This window comes from Salmo trutta, chromosome 3 (genome assembly GCF_901001165.1).
Source record: "Salmo trutta chromosome 3, fSalTru1.1, whole genome shotgun sequence".
In the NCBI taxonomy this organism is placed as follows: domain Eukaryota; kingdom Metazoa; phylum Chordata; class Actinopteri; order Salmoniformes; family Salmonidae; genus Salmo; species Salmo trutta.
In genome coordinates, this window is record NC_042959.1 from 32104866 (window position 1) to 32123498 (window position 18633).

Below are 18633 nucleotides of genomic sequence, written 5' to 3' on the forward strand. Positions count from 1 at the left end.
ATGTTTGTTTTATTCATGGACCCCTACCGGTGTAGTATGCCCTAGAATTGAGACTAAATGAGTGTTGAATGTTGGTTGCAGGTCATTAGGACCCTGCAGAACCCTGTCCTCTGTCCTTTCCCCTTCTCCCATTGGTCAGTCTCCTGTATAACCCCCTCCCTCCCTTCCTGTCTGTGTGTCTCCCTCCACCCCTTAGTTGACAAGCGCTCCACTTCCACCATGAACCTGAAACAGCTGTTTGAGGCTGGCATCAACAAGCGCCTGTCCTCCTCCTCCGCCACCCTCATCAACTCTCCCGACAAAAGTAAGTCCCCTTCCCACCCTCCTGCGTTCCATCCTACCCTCCGCCCAGCCACTGTCACTGTTAATGTCACTGCGTTGACCCTCTCCTTCCCGTGTCCAGGAGCTGAGTGACAAACCAATCAGCGGAACATTAAGAGACTGGTAAACCAATGCCTTGGCTCGCTGTCTCTGACCTCAACCAATGATCAACCCAGCATGAACTTGTGATTCCATTGCATCCATTTACTGTTCACTTTCGGTTTTGTAGTGCATTTTGTGACACAGGGAAGTGTCAAAGAATCATAAGGAGTTGCCCCAAAGCATCAGTGACACATTTGTGATCTCTTCTATCCTCTTTGGTTGTTTTTGTACTGTACTGTACCATGCTAATGCAATTCATCCTGCTTTGATTCACAGGGAATTGCATTGTTTCTGACCACCTCTGAGAAGAAGAATCATTCTAGGTCCAATCGTTCTCTCTCCACAGCTTCTTTTTCCTCCACCGTCGTCAAGATACTCACAATGTTGTCTGTCCTCTCTCGCTCTCTGATATTGTTGATTTCTCTCCTCCTTAACCTGTCTCTGTGTCAAATTCCACTAGCCTGTTTCCTTTTTCACCAGGGTTAGGAACACATTCTGAGAATGTCGGCACTTTTTTCTTTTGTAATAACAATCCCTGTGACCTTGGGCCTTCCTGTGGTAGGATGATGGGAATTGTAAGACCAACTGCAGCACTATTTCAGTGTGTATGTCCCTCTTAAGTAGAAGGGACAAATTGCTAAGACCAACTACAACAATGTTCCTATGACTGTTATTGTGAAGGAGACGGAAAGAGAAATGGCTGTGTCACTGTTTCACCCTGGGTGTCTACTCATTGTCTCTCAGGTGCTCGTGTGAGGAGTTCATCATTGAACCGGTTGCCTAGAAACGACAAAATCGACCTATACACTCAGCCCAATAAGGAAGGCAGGAAAAAGCTTCAGGTGGAACAGACAGGTGCATATTAAGGCCCTCCTTTACATGCTCTACACTCCCTCTAATAGGTCTGAGCAACCATTGCCTGGTGTGGCTCTGAGGCTCCTTACAACCCACTGGGCAAAGATGGCAATTCGGCATCTATTCCACGTTGATTCAACCTGTGCCCACTGGGAAGGCCCTCTTTCAGCACAGTAAACGAGTGCCTGAAGATATTTAAGATAATTGATCTAGAGTCTTTGAAAGTGTTTTGGTTTTTTGCATGTTTCTTAGCTCTAGATTAATGTTTTCTTGGGACTGAGTAGTTGACCGATGCAGGCTAACACCATGCACTACTGTGGTGCTACACATCATGTAGCTCTCTATCAAGAGAGCGCCAGTAACCAGATTATGACCAGTCAATGGCTGTGTTCCTTCTGCTCACATGGAACATACAGTGCAATTTAGCCACACAGTCGACTAACATGGACTTTAAGGCCAATTGATTTGTACTGTAATGAGAACAAAATAATGCTAAATGACATTCATGTGGTTCTTGAGGACTTTTAGGGGAGCTTGCCCGCCCCCTCTGTCCCTGATAGGCTGTAACCCCACTCTCCTGTCTGTAGGACCCTCCATGAAGAAGAGAAGCTCCTCCCTTACACGAGCGGGAGGGGGCAAAACGCAAACCCCCTCCAAGCTCGACAAGGGGACGACGGACGACCAAGGTGGCTAGCATGTACCTATTTTATATTCTCGTCATTGTCTGCATCGCTCGGGCCTCCTCTTTTTGTAATAACAAGCACGCATCTCCTCTGACATTTTGTCTTTTAACTCAGTTCGCTAATGTTCAGCTCCATGCGGTGATTTGTATGCGCCAGCTGGGGAGGTGTAGCCAGTTGCAGCTACTGTTGTGGTGCGCTGATTGTGAAGTGCAGCAGCCTAGTGCTTCTAAACTTCCAAACCAGCCTTTTCCTCTTTGCCCCTCTCTCTACACGTGTGCTCTTTTCCAGCCAACACCGCACACACTTGTCTGTCTGCCTCTCGACAGCCTCTAACCTGCTGCCCAACTCCTCTGTCTCCGTCTATCCCTGGTCTCTACCATGGGCTCTCTCTGGTCCTCGTGTCGCTAACTCACCCAACTCCTTTGTCTTTCTCGAACAGATCCCTCCTATATTGTTGCTCACTGCTGTGTTTCGCTCCCAGATAATCTTGTCTTAACCTCTCTCTCTCTCTCTCGGAGCTGCTATAAACCAGAAATACCTCCTTTGTGCTCCTGACTAACACAATGTTTTGTTTGTTGGTCACAATGGGTTTGTTGTTTTTCCCTGCAGATGACGTATGTAAGCAGAGGATTTGACACGTGTGGTCTCGTGCCCCAGCGGTGTATGTCAGTGCCATCCCACTGTAGCTAGTGTCTAGAGAGCACTGGCATGGCCACTGACTCTCCTTGTTGAAGTGCTGTGCTACTGCTACTAACTGAGTTGTATGCCTAACTGTATGCCTATGTTAACCAGATCTCACTCCATCCGACCATACTGTATATGAATTGAGGTCGTTTTTCAAAGTGACTATCTCATTTGCGTTCTTTCTTTTTCCCCAACGCAGTTTAAGCCAAAACCACGCCCCGTTATTCTGAGGGGCGTTCAACAACGCTTTGAGCGCTCTCCAAGTCCGGAAGTGAATATCACGTAGTGCGAAATTTCAGTCAGGGGTTAATAACGTTTGCCCTTGTATTTTCAAGATTGAAAAATATACTAACATATTGTTGTGGACCGAGCTTGCCGTTTGCGTCCCTTAACGCTCAGACCGATTCAATGGCTATAGCATAGCGTATTCGACTGAATGATTTAGTTACCGTAATTTCCGGACTATAAGCCGCAACTTTTTTCCCACGCTTTGAACCTCGCGGCTTAAACAATGACGCGGCTAATATATGGATTTTTCCCGCTTTCAAACATTTTTTTCTACAAAAAAAACACATTCTGTGACGTGCTCAGTTTTTTGGCAGCATGAAGCTTTCATTAGACCAATGAAATTGCCGAACGGGTTAATGTCAAACAACTTTTTTGTTTACTGTTTAGATTAAATCGAGCGCTCTCAAACTTCCCATCATTCTGATTACGGTAGTCATTTTGTCACCCTCATCATGGCAAAGACACGGAGAAATGCATATAATGCAGCTTTCAAGTTGAAGGCGATTGATCTGGCTATTGGAAAAGGAAATAGACCTGCTGCACGGGAGCTTGGTCTTAATGAGTCGATGATAAGACGTTGGAAACAGCAGCGTGAGGAATTGACTCAGTGCAAAAAGACAAAGCTTACTGCAAATGTTTTGTTACAAGTCGTGTTTCGTTAAAGCCTGTGTGAAGTTCATTTGTTTCAATGTACCCGTAGGCACCTGTGGCTTATAGACATCTGCGGCTTATTTATGTTCAAAATAATATATTTTTTAAATTCAGTTGGTACGGCTTATATTCAGGTGCGCTCAATAGTCCGGAAATTACGGTAATAAATATTTGAAGAATTATGAATAGTAAGCATACACTTTCACCTGATGGACTACTAATGATAATATAACTTCAAATACCGAGCTAGTAACGTTAATTAGCCTAGGTTAACTTAGCTGACCTTAAATTGAGGGAATTCAGCAGAGTTCTGAGACATTTTTACAACCCATTGAAACTCTGAAAATAAATACATGGGCAAATGTTACCAAACATCATGATGATAGGCCTGCATTATGGTAGGCAGCTAATTGTTAAATTTACACTTTCCATCCTTAACTTGGAAGGTCACTGTCTCTGCGCTGATCGCCTGTGAGCGAGACACCGCTAGCTAGCCAATGGGAGCGTAGTAGAACGCTCCTCTGAGTAACAGGGTGTGGTTTTGGTTTAACTGCGTTGGGGAGAAGAAAAAAAATGCGCATCTCATTTACAGGGCAAATTGTTTCTCAGTGACGTGACGTTTTGTGAGACTTAATGCACTGTTCAAATATCCTTCAGCCTTTCAGTTTGAGTCAATAAGATCATCTTTGAAAGTGTCATACTGAGTTAGAAGAATCCCACAACGAGCCATCCCGTGTCTGTCCTTAAAAGCTGGATCCCTTCATTAACTAGACGGGAAAACTCTCCCATCCCCAACCGTTCCTAACCATGTTCCCTGGACGACCCTGTCCTCTAATCAGTCTGGAGCTCCACAACTGACAGTTGAAGGGGCTTGCCCCATGCTTTAAGGGGCTGGCCCGCTCTACCTCGTACACATTAGTCTGTCTGAAAAAGATATCCACTCTGTCAGGGAGCCTGAAGGAGGCCTTGATGGAAGTCCCTTCATCCAAAGTGGCAAAAAGGAAACGGCTCTTATAGCCCATTTTTACTTTTACCTTTGTTTTTGTTTTTCATCCTTTTGTAACTGGGATACTGGGATTCCAATGGAACCAAAGGCGAACTGTATTCCTTCATTGCATGAGATCAAGAGCTCTCGGTTTTTACTGTCAGACTCACGGTCTCCTGATAACGTGCATAAGTGATCGGTACACCACTGTCTTTTCAAATGCGGTGGGCAGGGCATGGAATTACCGCCTTAGTTTTGCATTTTTCATTTGACTTTAAATTCTTGTTCTTCCCAAAACAAAGCACTGAGTCTGTACAGTAGAAACCTGAGAGTTCTTGCGCACTCTTACGTTGAGCCCTTACCTCCATGTTCCCTGCCCTCCCCATCTACCCCATAGCACACCCCCTTTCCTGTCTGTGGACTGAGCTCACTAACACCCTTTTTACCCCCTCTGCACCAGGGACACACCTTGATTTGACCTCATTGTGCCTCACTTGTAGTCCTCTTCAGTTGCTCGACAATCACTCTGGGTCTGTCTCAATACTTTTTCATGGCTTCCTTTCCTGGTCTCCTTGTCCTCATGACCACTGGGTGGAATGGGTGATAGGACTAGGTTTCCACAGGGAAGCCATTCAAGACTATTGCGACACGGGCTTGGTTTCTTATGTTTATTCTCTCCTTTTATGAGTGGAAATCACATGGTGACCCCCCCCCAAAACCCCATTCCGCCCCTTTCTTTGTGTTCACCCTCACCCCCCCCCCCCCACCCTCTCCTCCTCTCGCCTCCTTCTTTTTCTTGTTTTGGCTCCTTCATTTTTGGGGGGTTCCGCTCATTCTGGCCGTGTAGCTCGCAAGCCCCTGGCGAGCCCTGTGGACGGAGGGTTCCTCAGTCGCCTGCTCACCCCCACCCAGGCCTCACTAGCTAGGAGCAAGAGCGCCGCTGCCCTGTCGGCCGAAGGAGGCGACGCCCCAGGTAACCCCCACAGAGGAGACCCCCTGTAGAGCTTGAGGACTCAGCAACGCACAGACCCCCCCCCCCCCCACCCCTGCTTCTGGCCTCCATTATATCACCAGCTACAGTATACGATAATAGCCTGAAATCTACACCCCTGCCCCCATTACATCACTACCTAATAGCTATAAAACACCCAGATCTCCCCCCACGCCAGGACCCTATTATGACACTAGATGTATAGAAATATATCTCTCTAGCCCAGGCCCCTGCTGCTGGCTAGGCAAATCCTTTGAAGCAAACTGTGGCCCCTTGTTGTTTTTGGTGGTGGTTGTTGTACAGTGGTGGCTGAAGGCTATTGTCCTGCGATTTCAATGTTGAGGGGCCCTGCTTGCTTAGTGGTACAAAACTTGCTTTACAGTACAAGTACACTCGTGATCACAAGGTTGTGTATACATATGTAGATTGGCTCCACATGCCCTGCTCACATGCACTCAGCTCAGACACAATTGTCTGAGGATGGAGCCCTGGGGAACAGGGTCCATGCTGGAGGCTTTGCACTAAGCTGCTTTCTTGTGGGCCCAGTGCTGGTTGCGTGAGAGAGAATGAGTGTTGTGGTGGTTGTGTGCTGGTAACTAGTAATGATCCCAGGGAGCTGGGGACTTGCCTAGAGGAGCTTCTGCTCCAATCCCGGTGTTACAACTCTATTCTATTAGTACACTGCCTGTGGAATACCTGTTACAGAATGCACAGTTCAGCTGGTCTTACTCATTTGACCTAAAGGTAGTTCAGCCCAGGTCATTGACTTCCGTTGACTTGCTACACCGGGGATTTGAACGCTATTTGTTAATATCTAATGTGCTGTCACGGGAATACATCACCATGAGGAAGTGCAGAAGCTATGAGATGTCTTCCATACTACTTAGGGGTCAAATGACCCCTATCTAGAGGCTCTTCCTCAGCTTACCTAATGGACTTAACCCCCTGATCACATTACCTGGGCTGAACCCATTAACCCTATGCTCTGAGATGGCTAGTTGAACATGGTTGAGTGGCCTGGCTGGCCTGCCATGTGCCACATAGTGTCGTAACGAGGTGCTGATTTGACAGCTGTGGGGTATGTATCGACAACCCATTGAGACATGTTAGCTGGTATGGATTCCCTCCCCACTAATAATTATAGCCCCCAGAAACATGACGTGACAGTTTATGGACAGGGAGCGTTTAATTTCAACAGTGCATCCTTTATCTCTACTGCTGCTCATTCAGTAACCTATCAGGATGAGTTACAGAGCATATCTGGGAGTAGGGACTGGCAGGGTGAGAGATATCCCTGGGCCTCCGGATTACCACTGCTAATCCCCCAATCTGACACAGCAAGCACCCAGCTACAGTAGTAAGAACCCGTGTCCCAAACCACAGACCAGCTTACACTGGCTCTCTATGAAACAGACTGTTACTCAGGTTTACTCATTAGCACCCTTTTTAGAGAGGCTAGCTACTCCATGTGGGTCAGAAATTGACTAGCCAAATATACTGGAGTACTCTATGGTGTAGCTGATAGTTGGCTTACAGAATTCTCCCTGAAGGACTTCTGTCATATATTCTACTGTTTTGATTTGGATTGAATTCAAGATGGAAGGAGTAGTGGCACTGGTGTACTAGGCTAAGCCCCAAAACACTCTTTAAAACAGGAAATTCTGGTAAGCCTGAAATGATCCGATTTTTTTAATTTTTTTTTCAACGAATGAGTACCAACCATTAACGTCGTCCTCCAGCATTTGCGGTGTTTCTAGACTAGTGTGTGAGCGGGGTCGGTGTGTGCTGCATTGGTGTGATGGTGGCGGGTTGTGTGTGTGCACTGTTTGCTGTGGCGGTGTGCTCAGTGCCCTGGTGTGTCAATGTGTTCAGCTTTGTGCAGCACCAGAGCTTTAGCACCAATCAGGGGATGTCAGTCTGTCCCGGTCTCTCTGCCTCCCCCCTCCAGTCCTGCCCTGCCACTGCCAGCCTAGCCCTGATGCTTCAACAACCAACCTTGTGCTACCAGTACATAATCTAACAATATGCCATGTTGTTTTGTGCTCTTATCCCCCGAACGATCCTCTTTCTCTCTCTCTCTCTCTCTCTCTCTCTCTCTCTCTCTCTCTCTCTCCATGCCTCTGCTTTGCTCACCCAACTCGGCTGCTTTTACCCATGCTCCCATTGGCTGGTTTCCCTGCGCTGCGATGACTGTGTCCTTTACCAGAGTGTCACCTGTGTCCTCGCTCAGCCTCGGCCAGCCCCCTGCACCCGGTGCAGCGAGGACCCCTGCGCAGCCGCAGTATCGACCGGCAGAAGAGCGCCACCCTGCCTACCTCCGCCTCGGCAGACCAAGTGGACCCCTCACTGGTGAGAACTCGTAAATGTGGAAGACAGAATTGGCATGAATGGAGGTATGGAAGAGAGAGAATTAGCATGAATAGAATGGACATATGGAAGACAGACTTATTAATAGAATGGACATGGGATCTGGTGCATGTGTCGAGCACTAAGAGTGAACACTTTAACACCTGATAGGGTTGGGTGTAGCTAGTGTGTTCATGTCCATGGTGGCAAACTGATCATTTTTATTTTAACTAGGCAAGTCAGTTAAGAACGTTGTCGTGTCTCCACTGTATAAATGTATCGCCATAGTAGCCAGTGGAAACACAGTAGCTACACAGTCTCTGCATTCTCAGTAAGTACATTATACTTAGTCCCAGATCATCAAAAGCCGTTTCAGGTATGAAGTCCACAGTGGAAGCGTATGCCATGTAAATGTGTGTGGGGTATCTTACCCAGAAGCCCGTATGACACCAGGATAAAGTTACAGGAACAAGGTGCTTAAAGCCATGATAACACTATCTCTCCGAGTCTGCAATGATACGGTGTCAGGAAAAATAAATCCTGTGGACAAATGGTACTGGTTTTATATGCACACATCCTGTATGATTTGCCAGTCAAAGCAGCCCTGTGGGTTATCCATCCACGATATTGATCTGAGAGCTGGGTTCTCGCAGGATCACATTGCTATCCCACGGCTCAGACCGAGTCTGAATTGAATCCTTTTTTTTGTCTGTTGGGGTGAAGTGCTTTGTTCACTAGAGGAGAGCGTTGCTCACTCTTGCTGCATTAGAGATGTCTACCAAACAAGTAAATAAAATGGCCCTAAGTAGAGTCATTGGGCATTAGCAGCTTCATGTTGGCCTCGAGACGTGTTCCATGAGCCTGAGGGAAGCTCTTTGATTGGTTCAGTGTCCTCCACTGCCTGGCTCTCCCTCCCTGCTCTTCCTCCGTGGTCCTTCATGCATATGAAGTAGCGCTATTGTCTCAGAAAAAGACAAACAAGCCCGCAATAGGCCGAGTACAGTAGTGAAGTAGGAGCGGCTGGGTCAGGGAATGCAAAGCAGGACAGACCGTCCGACAGAGCGAGCAGGCCACACCCTGAGCTTGCCCGGGGCTGCGTCTTAATAGCCTGAGGTGGCTTCCTCTCCTCGTCTCCTTTGCTCTTTTCCTCCACCGACTGACTATGAACAACTGGACGGGTGAAAGTCAATTCCTGGTAGGTAGCCTCCATATTGTTTTGACCCAGTCCGTGTTTTTAAGATCAGCAAGGATAGATGAGAAGATAAGGAGATGTGGGTGTCCTATTTAAGGAGAGATGGTCACAGTACAGCCTACAAAGAGATTGCAGAGAGAGACAAAGGCACTCGTGTAGGTATCTCACCAAGGCTTTGCAGGGGACAGCTCTAAGCTAGTTAAGGAGATGGTATGTGAGAAGAAAATCGGTGATATCCAGAATGCATGTTAAAGGGAGACATGATGCTTCTATGATGCGGGCAGACATGCCAATGTCTTTGCGTGTGTGCTTGTCCATGCACTGATCCTCTGAGTGATTAGCTAGTGTAAATCTCCTTCAGTGTGTGTGTGGACAGAGGGTACTCTGTGGTGACATGGATAGGTGACGGTGCTTCCTCTTATGAAGCCATCCTTCTCTTTCAGTCTCCTCCACACAAATCCTCTCCTCACAGAATAATTATCATACAGTGCATGCACTTTGCCTTCTCTGCTTTTAAAACAAATGGTCTAGAGCTAAATGCACACTGCTCTCTGGCTTTAACGGTTTCTTTCTTAAGCATTTTTCAGACGAACCAAGGATAAATACACAAGCACGCTTGTGCCACACACACACATCAGGGTTTCTGTTAACTGGCTTTTGGCCGATTTCAATAAATAATAAAAAAAATATATATATATATATATATATATATATATATATATATATATATATATATATATATATATATATTAGAAAAGCCGATTTTTTTTTTTTTTTTTTTTTTTTTTTTTTTTTTTTTTTTTTTTTTTTTTTTTTTAATAAAATGTACAATTGTCCGGGAGGAAAAAGATCCCATTTTGAAATAATGCTATTTAGCCTATTAATTGATTTGAAATACCAGTCGATGTAAATACATTTGACTGGTCATGCTTATCGGTCTATAGGTTACTATGAATACATTTGTGGAATTAAATTGCAGCGTGTGTACAGTATATTCGTTATGCATTTTAGGCAGTATGCATTTTGAAAACATATACTTAATTGTTTGAAACAAACGTTTTACTGCATATTATTGGGGCAGCAGGTAGCCTAGTGGTTAGAGCCTTGGGTTGCTGGATCGAATCCCCGAGCTGACAAGGTAAAAATCTGTCCTGCCCCTGAACAAGGCATTTAACCCACTGTTCCCTGGTAGGCCGTCATTGTAAATAAGAATTTGTTCTTAACTGACTTGCTTAGTTAAATAATCTAAAATAAATTGAGCGATGTCTTACCTTGCGTCAAAGTAGCCTAGCCAAAGTTGGACCATATCCGTAGAGGCAATTATTTTATATCAACTTTTTTTCATTGTCCTGCAGCCAAAGGCATAATCCTAGTCATATTAGCAACCAATGCTAGTTGTTGCATATTACATCTCGCTTCTCCATTTTCTTCTGTCGCATGTCCGATGCCCTTTTGACAAGTTTACCTGCTAATTGTGTTTATGGAATGAAAATTTGTGTATAGCCTACTAATATTTTATCAACTATTTTTAAGCTAAACTTTCTGATTTGTTGCATTAACCTCATTGCTTTTTAACTGTTATTTTTATGTAGCCTAGGCCAACTGGTTGTATGAATTTGACATCTATCGTCCCACAACTGTCCCAGAGTCTGTTTTTGGAATAGTCCATTTCTTTCTCAACAAGCTGGTCAATAGAACTTGTCTACTAAGTCCGATAGTAGATTGACATGGGCTAGTGACTTTGCTGTTCGTTTCTCATTTTGTTGGCTGAGGGAAAGTAAATGTGGACTGTTATTCTAACATCTTCAAAGTGCGTATCAGAATTCAGTAATAAGGACCGCACATCGTTGCATCCTCGAATATTCTGTTATGAATTACCCTAACCTAAAATGTGATTTGCATGTGGGTCTGGTAAACTTCTCAAATATCCACTGAATTAAATTGCTGCTGGTCAAATGTCAAGCTCCACATTTTCCCAACGGAAACCCTGATATACAGCTCACCACTGTAAAATTATCACTTTCTCTGGTTTTACTATTTATAGGTTTGGGTAAGAAACACTTAAAAAATATATATATATTATTCTATAAACTACTGACATTTCTCCCAAATTCCAAATAAAAAATATTGTCATTTAGAGCATTTATTTGCAGAAAATTGTCAAAATAACAAAGATGCAGTGTTGTCAGACCTCGACTAATACAAAAAAAAGTTTAATATTCATTTTTAAACGACACAATACTAATGTTTTAACTTAGGAAGAGTTCAGAAATCAATATTTGGTGGAAAAACCCTGATTTTTCAATCACAGCTTTCATGCGTCTTGGCATGCTCTCCACCAGTCTTTCACATTGATTCCAGCCTTGCTGAAGCACCCCCAGGTCATCACGGATCCTCAACCAAATTTCACAGTGGATGCGAGACATTGGCTGGTAGGCCTCGCCAGGTCTCGCACCCACTGTGAAATTGGCTGGAGGATCAGTGATGATCTGGGGGTGCTTCAGCAAAACTGGAATCGGGCAGATTGGTCTTTGTGAAGGATGAATCAAGCCACGTACAAGGTTGACCTGGGGAGAAAAAAAACCGTGCTTCTGCTCTGACAATGTTCCACAACTCTGAGGATTGGTTTTTCCAGCAGGACAATGCCCCATGCCTCACAGCCAGGTCAATCAAGGTGTGGGTGGAGGACCACCAGATCAAGACCCTGTCATGGCCAGCCTAATCTCCAGACCTGAACCCCATTGAAAACCTCTGGAATGTGATCAAGAGGAAGATGGATGGTCACAAGCCATAAAACAAATTCGAGCTCCTTGAATTTTTGCACCAGGAGTGGCATAAAGTCACCCAACATCAATGTGAAAGACTGGTGGAAAGCATGCCAAGATGCATGAAAGTGGTGATTTGAAAATCAATATTTGGGGTAATAACCTTGATTTCATTTAAAACATTAGTATTGTTTAAAAACTTATTTTGTATGTATCATTCGAGGTCTGACAACATCTTTTTTGTTATTTTGACCAGTTGTCATTTTCTGCAAGTAAATCCTCTAAATGACTATTTTTATTTGGTAGAAATGTTGTCAGTAGTTTATAGAATAAAACAATTTTCATTTTACACAAGCACATGACTATAAATAGTAAAACCAGAGAAACTGATCATTTACAGTGGTCGTACAATTTTTTTCCAGAGCTGTGTTATATATATATATATATATATATATATATATATATATATACATACATACATACATATACTGCTCAAAAAAATAAAGGGAACACTTGAACAACACATCCTAGATCTGAATGAAAGAAATAATCTTATGAAATACTTTTTTCTTTACATAGTTGAATGTGCTGACAACAAAATCACACAAATAATCAATGGAAATCCAATTTATCAACCCATGGAGGTCTGGATTTGGAGTCACACTCAAAATTAAAGTGGAAAACCACACTACAGGCTGATCCAACTTTGATGTAATGTCCTTAAAACAAGTCAAAATGAGGCTCAGTAGTGTGTGTGGCCTCCACGTGCCTGTATGACCTCCCTACAACGCTTGGGCATGCTCCTGATGAGGTGGCAGATGGTCTCCTGAGGGATCTCCTCCCGGACCTGGACTAAAGCATCCGCCAACTCCTGGACAGTCTGTGGTGCAACGTGACGTTGGTGGATGGAGCGAGACATGATGTGCTCAATTGGATTCAGGTCTGGGGAACGGGCGGACCAGTCCATAGCATCAATGCCTTCCTCTTGCAGGAACTGCTGACACACTCCAGCCACATGAGGTCTAGCATTGTCTTGCATTAGGAGGAACCCAGGGCCAACCGCACCAGCATATGGTCTCACAAGGGGTCTGAGGATCTCATCTCGGTGCCTAATGGCAGTCAGGCTACCTCTGGCGAGCACATGGAGGGCTGTGCGGCCCCCCCAAAGAAATGCCACCCCACACCATGACTGACCCACCGCCAAACCGGTCATGCTGGAGGATGTTGCAGGCAGCAGAACGTTCTCCACGGCGTCTCCAGACTCTGTCACGTCTGTCACGTGCTCAGTGTGAACCTGCTTTCATCTGTGAAGAGCACAGGGCGCCAGTGGCGAATTTGCCAATCTTGGTGTTCTCTGGCAAATGCCAAACGTCCTCCACGGTGTTGGGCTGTAAGCACAACCCCCACCTGTGGACGTCGGGCCCTCATACCACCCTCATGGAGTCTGTTTCTGACCGTTTGAGCAGACACATGCACGTTTGTGGCCTGCTGGAGGTAATTTTGCAGGGCTCTGGCAGTGCTCCTCCTGCTCCTCCTTGCACAAAGGCGGAGGTAGCGGTCCTGCTGCTGGGTTGTTGCCCTCCTACGGCCTCCACATCTCCTGATGTACTGGCCTGTCTCCTGGTAGCGCCTCCATGCTCTGGACACTACGCTGACAGACACAGCAAACCTTCTTGCCACAGCTCGCATTGATGTGCCATCCTGGATGAGCTGCACTACCTGAGCCACTTGTGGGTTGTAGACTCCGTCTCATGCTACCACTAGAGTGAAAGCACTGCCAGCTTTCAAAAGTGACCAAAACATCAGCCAGGAAGCATAGGAACTGAGAAGTGGTCTGTGGTCCCCACCTGCAGAACCACTCCTTTATTGGGGGTGTCTTGCTTATTGCCTATAATTTCCACCTGTTGTCTATTTATTTGCACAACAGCATGTGAAATGTATTGTCAATCAGTGTTGCTTCCTAAGTGGACAGTTTGATTTCACAGAAGCGTGATCGACTTGGCCTTACATTGTGTTTAAGTGTTCCCTTTATTTTTTTGAGCAGTGTGTGTGTCTATATATATATTACTCTGAACAAAAATATAAGTTACAGTTCATAGAAGGAAATCAGTAAATCGAAATAAATTCATTAGGCCCTTATCTATGGATTTCACATGACTGGGTAGGGGCGCAGCCACTTGGGAGCCACGTCCACCCACTCGGGAGCCAGGCCCAGCCAATCAGAATGAGTTTTCCCCACAAAAGAGCTTTATTACAGACAGAAGAACTCCTCAGCATCCCCCCTCAGACAATCCCGTAGGTGAAGAAGTCGGATGTAAAGGTCCTGAGCTGTCGTGGTTACACGTGGTTGTGAGGCTGGTTAGACATACTCACAAACTCTCTAAAATGACGTTGGAGGGGGCTCATGTTCTAAAATTGTTTCGTTTTTTTTATTAAAAAAAACATTACATTCTCTGGCAACAGCTCTGTTGAACATTCCTGCAGTCAGCATGCCAATTGCATGCTCCCGCAAATCAGTGGCATTGTGTTATGTGACAAGACTGCACATTTTATAGTGGCCTATTTATTGCCCCCAGCACAAGGTGCACCTGTGTAAATGATCATGCTGTTTAATCAGCTTCTTAATATGTTACACCTGTCAGGTAGATGGATATCTTGGCAAAGGAGAAATGCTCACTAACAGGGATGTAAACAAATTTGTACACAATTTGATAGCAAAAAGCTTTTTGTGCGTATGGAAAATGTCTGCTCTTTTTACAGCATTTCAGCTCTTGGAAAATGGGACCAACACTTTACATGTTGCATTTATAATTGGTGTGTGCAGTACCAGTCAAAAGTTTGGACACCTACTCATTCAAGGGTTTTTATTTTTTAATATGCTCTACATTGTAGAATAATAGTGAAGACATCAAAACTATGAAATGACACATGGAATCATGTAGTAACCAAAAAAGTGTTAAACAAATCAAAATATATTTTAGCTTCTTCAAAGTAGCAACCCTTTGCCTTGATGACAGCTTTGCACGCTCTTGGCATTCTCTCAACCAGCTTCACCTGGAATGCTTTTCCAACAGTCTTGAAGGAGTTCCAACACATGCTGAGCACTTGTTGGCTGCTTTTCCTTCCCTCTGCAGTCCGACTCATCCCAAACCATCCCAATTTGGTTGAGGTTGGGGACTGTGGAGGCCAGGTCATCTGATGCTCTTGAACCCTTGAATGAGTAGGTGTCCAAACTTTTAATTGGTACTATAGATAGATCGACCATGCTGGTCATTTATGAACATTTTAACATCTTGACCATGTTCTGTTATAATATCCACCCGGCACAGCCAGAAGAGGACTGGCCACCCCTCATAGCCTGGTTTCTCTCTAGGTTTCTTCCTAGGTTTTTGGCCTTTCTAGGGAGTTTTTCCTAGGGAGTTTTTCCTAGCCACCGTGCTTCTTTCACATGCATTGCTTGCTGTTTGGGGTTTTAGGCTGGGTTTCTGTACAGCACTTTGAGATTTCAGCTGATATACGAAGGGCTATATAAATAAATTTGATTTGATCGATCTATGACCCACTCACCTCTCCTGAGTTTGGCATGTGTATCAGTTTGTGTGTCCCTCTGTGGTGCCAGGTGGATGACCTTGCTGCGCCATCAGCATGTTTTCAGATCCCCCCCCCCCCCCTTGTGGGCTTTTTAAAAATAGATGCATTTGAAGCAGACAGGCCCACGTGGTAACCTTCACAGTGACTGTCAGTCCTGTGACATTATTTAAAGCCTGCTGTGTGTGGGAGGGAGACTGTCCATGACACAGACCACATGGGAGGGAGACTCTGACTCATGGATCAGATGGTATCTGGCCACGCTCCATGTTTATTGATCCACTCCTGCTGTTCCACTGTGTTCTCATGAGGGATTTCAGTGGTGGGGCGCCATTATGCACTTAACGTGGAAACAAAATACATGGCTGATTTTTCGGCCATTGAAATACTTGGGCGGGCTGCCTAAACGTTCTGTCAAGCCGACTAATTCCAGTGTTTTTAATTGTAGAACATTTTTTGGGGATTAAATAAACACTCCATGTAAACCGTAATGACTAAAACCAGATGGATTATGTACCCCCATGCCACACCCACCACCTAAGCCCCTTTTGATCCAGATAAAACCCTGCATGACACGAAATGAATAAAATGTTATAGCCTACATTAAACGTTTATTAGCTTTATTTTTTAAATGTGTTATTTTAGGGATGATAAAATATGACATTTGGAGGATCTGACGTAATGGACAAAATCGTCCCTCTTCTCTCACTTTCTTTGTGGAACGACAGAAGGAGAAAAGGTTCTCGTCGCCCGGAGGGAAACGTCCCGCCTCGCCCTCCAACATTGCGGGGCGCCACCGCTCGCCCTCCCCCGCCCCCCTCCCAGCGAGCAAGAGAACCCCCTCCCCCAGTGCAAAGTAAGACTCCACATCTCTCCCTGAGAAAATGTTAACTATATTCAATATTTCCTGTGTTTTAATTGTGTACTGTTAAAATTGCTTAGCTGTGTTGGATACTTTGTAAACCCGTCATAAATCCTGTCTCCCCTCTACAGGCCAGGCCCACGTAACCGTCCCCCGTCACCTGGGGGTATCAAACATCGCCCCTCATCCCCTCAGTTTAGCTCGGCCAAGCCCCCGTCCCCCCAGCCCACTTCGGCCAAACCTCCACCCATCCAGAGACCGGCCCTCACCCCCACCGGCCCACCAACCCTGCGGAAGAGGGACTCCAAGCCAAAGGACCTGTGTCCCGTCCAGCCTGTGGCGCCCCAGTCCCCAGAGGCTCCCCAGACCAGCACAACACCCACCCCTACTCATACCACCTCCAGTAAGACCAAAGATAAAGACAAGGACGGTGAGTGAAGAGGACCTCCAACCTCACTGAGATCACCTTTCTCTCTAGGCTGAGTTAGCCATTTCCTTCTGTCAGTACCACAGTCATGACATAGGGCTAAAATCTCACTTGCATAAGGACCTTGCCGTGCTCAGATCAAGCAGGAAAAAACACCAACAGTCTCAGTCTTGAGACTCACTTTCGTCTGATAATGAGAGCGAGGGGCTGTACCGTGAGTCCCTGAGGCAGTGGGTTTAAAACCCTGTACTGTATATACTGTATTACTCAGTCACTATAAAGAACATCCGTTTGGCTCAGACTAGCCTCTGCTCTGTCCTCCATCCTGATGTATCTAAATGATCTATAGCTTAATGCCTAAATTTCACCACAGTGTGTTCCTCTGTGGCTCATTAGCAAGGGAAACTGACGTGGCAGCAGCAGGAAGTTAGTGTGTAGCTAGCTGTAAATTCTCTGTGGACCAGCACAGCCATGAACTCCCTCCCAGCTGTAGTTACATCCTGTTAGCCCTAGAGATGTCTCGTGCCCCCTTCTGGTGAGAGTCCTGTACTACTACTGTAGAACTCATTAGGAGAGGGTTAATGGATACTGTGTGTGCTGCAGGGACACACTATCAGTAGGACACACAGAGAGCTCTTTATGACCAGCAGCCACAGAGACTGTCATTTGAAATCGGATCCCACACTGTTTCTCTCTTTTGCTCCGTCTTTCTCTCCATCTTTTTCATCGATCTCCCTCTATAGTAGTAGAGTTCTATATGTAGTGTTTGGTGCTGTGGCTCCTGTATCTTGTTGGCTATGCCTTGAAACGTGGTTATTAGTGAACCAATATATTAGCTTAGATTGGTCAAACTAAACTCTTGTGTCTCCTCTCTGGCTCTCAGACAAGTCCATGGCGGGCACCAACTCGGCTGCAGAGGCCGCCATGATCCTGGCCGAGAACCGTCGTCTGGCGAGGGAGAAGAAGGAGAGGGAGGAGGCCCTCCGAGTACTGAGAGAGGAGGAGGAGAAGTGAGGAACCAGACGAGGCTACTATAATCTCTCTCTCTCTCTGGGGGGAAATTGACCGACCATATCTCGTTATCTACAGGCTGAGGAAGGAGGAGGAGAAACGCTTGGCTGAGGAGGCTCGGTTGAAACGCCTGGAGGAGGAGAAGAGGCTGGCGGAGGAGAGGAAGAAGAGGGAGGAAGAGGACGCTCTTATGGCGGAGGCAGACAGAGAAAGACTGGAGGTAGAGGAGGCCGTGAGACAGGCTGAGCTACAGAAAGAGGTACGGAAAAATGTATTGTCTTGTGTTGATCTAATTGATTGGTTGCTTGTGTGATTGACAACATGTTTGTCTAATCGCAGCGTGAAGAGGCGGAGGCACAGGCTGCAATTGAGGCAGAGAAGGTCCGCATTGAGAGAGAGAGGGTCATGGCCCAGAACCAACAGGAACGCATGGAGAGGAAGAAGGTGGGTGGAGAATCACCATTTCAGCTTGCACACTATCATACACACCATGCATTCACTATGGTCTCAGTAACATGTTCATTATACACGTTAAGTATGCACACTCAGTGAAAATACCCCCTACATCCACTCCCTATATACCAACACTTGAATTTTAAAGCAGTCCAATCAAATCGACCGTGTCATTAACTTGTATTACGTTGAGGGTCTGCAGGCTGTAATTTGCCAGCAGTTCTTGACATGAACCTACCTGTCGCTCTAACTTACAGCGAATTGAGGAGATCATGAAGAGAACCAGAAAAGGGGACCTAGAAAAAGTGAGTTCACATTTCTCAAGCTCTGATCTCTCCATGGCAACAGGCATTTCTCGAATACTTAAGTCAGTCGCCTTGGATAAAAACACCCAGTAGTACTTGCACCTCCTTGTTGATGGATATTTTG

The 18633-nt window shown here is 45.6% G+C and overlaps 1 protein-coding gene across 8 annotated transcripts in view; it reads left to right on the forward strand.

The window, feature by feature from the left end:
• Positions 1 to 18633, forward strand: part of LOC115173011 (ensconsin) — a 39789-nt gene that overhangs the window by 16809 nt on the left and 4347 nt on the right. For 2 of the 8 annotated variants that reach the window (XM_029730974.1, XM_029730992.1), the window contains 11 exons: positions 197 to 304; positions 1168 to 1278; positions 1866 to 1964; positions 5417 to 5542; positions 7767 to 7909; positions 16180 to 16307; positions 16445 to 16743; positions 17624 to 17750; positions 17830 to 18010; positions 18091 to 18195; positions 18462 to 18509. In XM_029730974.1, coding sequence (XP_029586834.1) covers positions 197 to 304; positions 1168 to 1278; positions 1866 to 1964; positions 5417 to 5542; positions 7767 to 7909; positions 16180 to 16307; positions 16445 to 16743; positions 17624 to 17750; positions 17830 to 18010; positions 18091 to 18195; positions 18462 to 18509 — 1475 coding nt within the window. The remainder of the gene's footprint in view (positions 1 to 196; positions 305 to 1167; positions 1279 to 1865; positions 1965 to 5416; positions 5543 to 7766; positions 7910 to 16179; positions 16308 to 16444; positions 16744 to 17623; positions 17751 to 17829; positions 18011 to 18090; positions 18196 to 18461; positions 18510 to 18633) is intronic. The other 6 variants (XM_029731009.1, XM_029731016.1, XM_029730982.1 and 3 more) reach the window with 5 other exon arrangements.